This window comes from Cupressus sempervirens, chromosome 10 (assembly GCF_028749045.1).
Source record: "Cupressus sempervirens isolate cs-2001-9-10 chromosome 10, ASM2874904v1, whole genome shotgun sequence".
NCBI classification, from domain to species: domain Eukaryota; kingdom Viridiplantae; phylum Streptophyta; class Pinopsida; order Cupressales; family Cupressaceae; genus Cupressus; species Cupressus sempervirens.
In genome coordinates, this window is record NC_143127.1 from 734428760 (window position 1) to 734432554 (window position 3795).

Consider the following 3795-nt stretch of genomic DNA (forward strand, 5'->3'; position numbering starts at 1 on the left):
ATAGACTATTAAGTGAATTAACCAAATATATTAAATATTTTATCTAGCCAATACAAGAAATAACCATTGATTAAATAATAAATATTTAATTAATTTACTAAGCTCATATTAAGTGTATACGACTATATGTGAATGTAGCATACAAATGATATTGTGTTTGTTCCATTCTAAGAAGTATATCTAACATAGGTCCACTAATTGATATTATTAGAGTTTTAAATCTAAGATGCTATATATTTTACAAACTAACTTATTATAATGATACCATGTATACATGATTCACAAACATAATTTCTTCTATTTTACATGTATCTTATATTCATATAAACTAGAATTCTATAATTTCTCTATTGACCTACATTATTTAGGACACTAGTTTTTGTTTTGAAACAACTAAATAATAATAATAATAATAATAACAACTAACAAAAAGACAATTGGTAACAATTATATAATGAGACATAAAAAGAAAGGAACAAACCGAGGGGGTTCCCTTGAACTTGTTAGTGATGAAAAGGAATCCCCTTATTTCATGGATCAAGTAAGGCCTGTCCTTTTATATCGTTCTTTATCTCTCTTCCAAGTTAAGGCCTTCCTCTTCGTGTCTTTGTTTATGAATAAAGTCAAAACAGACGAGAACAAATTGGTGAACTAATATGTAGCTTTAATTGATAGGCTCCAAGATATCTAAAACAAATTTGCTCATCTGTTTCAGCATTTTAAAAGAGTTGAAAGCAGTTTGCATACTTTTCAAACAAATCTGTCCATATACAAATCATTCCGTTCACCAACCCACATAGAAAATGTGTACAAAGACTTTATTTTTAAAATGAGATGTCAATGTAATCCAACAGAACCGTGTTGTGAGATTTAACTTTTCTCATTGTCTCTTTCTTGATATCACATCCTACATTTCCTTCAATTCTAAGACTACCATTTGGTAGGTGTTGTAGGGAAAAAACAAGATGAACAGCCAGACCGTAGTTTAAGGCAGGTACAGATTATGTTTTGCATGGTATTATTTAACACACAAGCCGTGAACTACGAGGGAGTCACTAACCATAATGTGGTTGGCCTGCTCCCAATGTTATTGATGAGATTTGTATTCATTCATTCCCTTTCATCTCTGTAACAGCAAATCTCCAACTATATAGGCAAGGAGATAGCTAGAGGGATATATTTTGTGTGTATACCGCGTCAGGAGATCTGATATCTTCTTGTGGACATATACACATGGATTGTGGTGTTATTGCAGCAAACAGGATTCTTCTGAAGAAGGTGACAAGGAGATGGAGAAGGGGAGCCATGGATGTGCCTTATCAAGAACTTTCAGCACTGAGATTCAAGGAAGATCATGAGGATGATGATGAAGAGGAGATTCATCGTGTCACCGTGGTGGCAGGGAAAGAAAGAAGGGTTTTTAAGGTGGATCCTGAGATTCTTCAGGATGGTTTTTTTAGGGTTTTGCTGAAGAAGGGCACCATGAGAGAGGAGGACAAGAACAGCTGCATCATATTGTTAGAGCATTGTGATTCAATTCTGTTTGAGCACATCCTTTGGCTTGTGTGTAATCATGATCCTTCTCTTCTTAGTGTCAATCTTGAAGAACTCATTGAGTTCTATGCCCAAGATGCTCCCTGAGATCAGATTATGAAAGACAGCTATAATACAGATCTGAATGTTATGTTGTCTTTCCATTTCTCTGATTGGGTCTGACTATAAATTTTGTGTATTCTCATATATACTATGTTCATAATTATTCAATTGGGTTTTAAGTCAATATAGTTTTATTTTTTGCATCAACATTTCGAATCACATTTAATGATCCATCATCAGAATAAGAACATCATACAAATGCTTGGATCGTATATTGGATTATTGGATCATCCTCGGATAAGGTTACTGTAATGGAGAAAATTGATCTTACGGTCATACATCCAACTCAATATCCATTGCAGATTTTCTTGGAATTGTTTGTTGGTAAATACCCAACTCAATTCATTGCAAATTTTATTCTGTAACGGTGTTTATGCTGTAATTATCTATAACCATGATCCTTAAAAGCCTCCCTTTTTAACTTCTTGCAACGCCAATAAATGTGATGACGCATTTTTTGCCTTTTTAACCTTTCTTCAACATGTGAAGATTGATAACAGTTTCTCCCAATTTACATTTTTGATGTTAAAGACCGATGGAAAGTCCTTGTTTTGGCTGTTCGTAAACATGATATTTTGATTGGCACTCAAAAGATTAATTTTAGTCTCGTTTGGAGTAGATGAGTTGTCAAATTGATATTAGGTGTTTGACTATTGAATTGATGGTGTTTAATTAGAATGTAAGGTGTATCTTTCATTTAGCAGGAAGTAATTTTGGAAAATTTAATATGATGTTTCAATTTTAAGGGAGTAATACGCTGTTAATCAATTCTACTAATTTTTATTTTTATTTTTATTTATCTAATTGTAATGATGAGATTTATATATTAATGTCAATTTTTATTTTGAAAACAAATTTACAATATAATGATACAATTTTGTTGTAATTGTGTAGTTTATATATTCATGTTAGATTTTTAGTTAGATACAATGGTTTATAATATGTATACTAATAATTCTATTTGAACTGAGACATTCTCTTGAAGTAATATTACTAATATTTTTCTCAATGTTTAATTTGAAAAAAAATCTAGTTGATATGCACACTTCTTAAGTTACTATATTGTAAAAAGTATTTATTGATGATATGATTGGTTTAAATCTATGAAGTCTTATACACAATTTCAAAATATAAAAACAATAACTTTAATGTCACTTTTTAAGGTGTATTACATAAATTTAGCCTTTTAAGTCCTGATTTATAACGTTGAAATTTATTTAATATAACTTACCATAGTAAAAACTATCACTTCCATATAAAATCTTTAATAAATATTACTTGTTATTGTACTTGTTGTATGTAGGCAATACTATTGCATTCAATTAGTGTATTAGTTTGGACCAATCAAAACACTTTATTACTTTTATTATTAAATTTATTATAGTTTTTATAAAGTTTGAATTTATATGTATTTTTTTTTTTAACTTAGCTCAAACAAATTGGTGTTATAGGGACGATTTTTTCAAACACTAGTTACTCTCTCTACATTGCACCATGTTTGGCTATATTTTAGGACAACTTAATTTTTCAAAATATTTACACATACCAATGTTTATTGTTCTTCGAACAAGATTCATTTTTTGTGTGGAATTATGGTTTACTTAATAATTTTTGAGCTTACAAACCATTTATAATTTTTAACATTAGTTAATATTAAAAGTATTAGGGTTTATAATATAAATATAAATATACATAACTAATTATAACTTTAACATTAAGACTTTAAAATATATTTATTTAGATATTGTTGTAAACTAATGTTATCAAAATTAGAAGTATGTTCAATCTCAATATTATTATTATAGGTCAAAGTGGAACATAAATTTATTTATTTTTAAAAAAATTAAAATTCTTTAAATTCAAGAAATTAGGTTACAATATAATTCTATTTATACAATTAATGTGCAATGTCTAAGTACAAAGGTTGTTACTATTAATAGTAAATAATTAGCTTATATTATCAATCTATTTGTATTACATAATATGCTTCTATTATCAATCTTATCTTACTATTTATACATGCCACTACGTGGCACTTGTTATTCTTTCTACCACCTGTGCTCTTAAATTATTTAATATATCATTATATAACTTCTATTATACTATTCACAATATATTAAATTTATAAATTTTATAACA

The 3795-nt window shown here is 28.5% G+C and overlaps 1 protein-coding gene across 1 annotated transcript; it reads left to right on the forward strand.

Annotated features, from left to right (window-relative positions):
- The first annotated feature begins 1009 nt into the window (after window positions 1–1009).
- LOC149535943 (auxin-responsive protein SAUR78-like) lies at window positions 1010–1803 on the forward strand. The gene has a single exon (XM_089804403.1). It carries the CDS (start codon window positions 1234–1236, stop codon window positions 1639–1641), a length of 408 nt encoding a protein of 135 aa, XP_089660529.1. The 5' UTR covers window positions 1010–1233; the 3' UTR covers window positions 1642–1803.
- Window positions 1804–3795: the final 1992 nt, after the last annotated feature.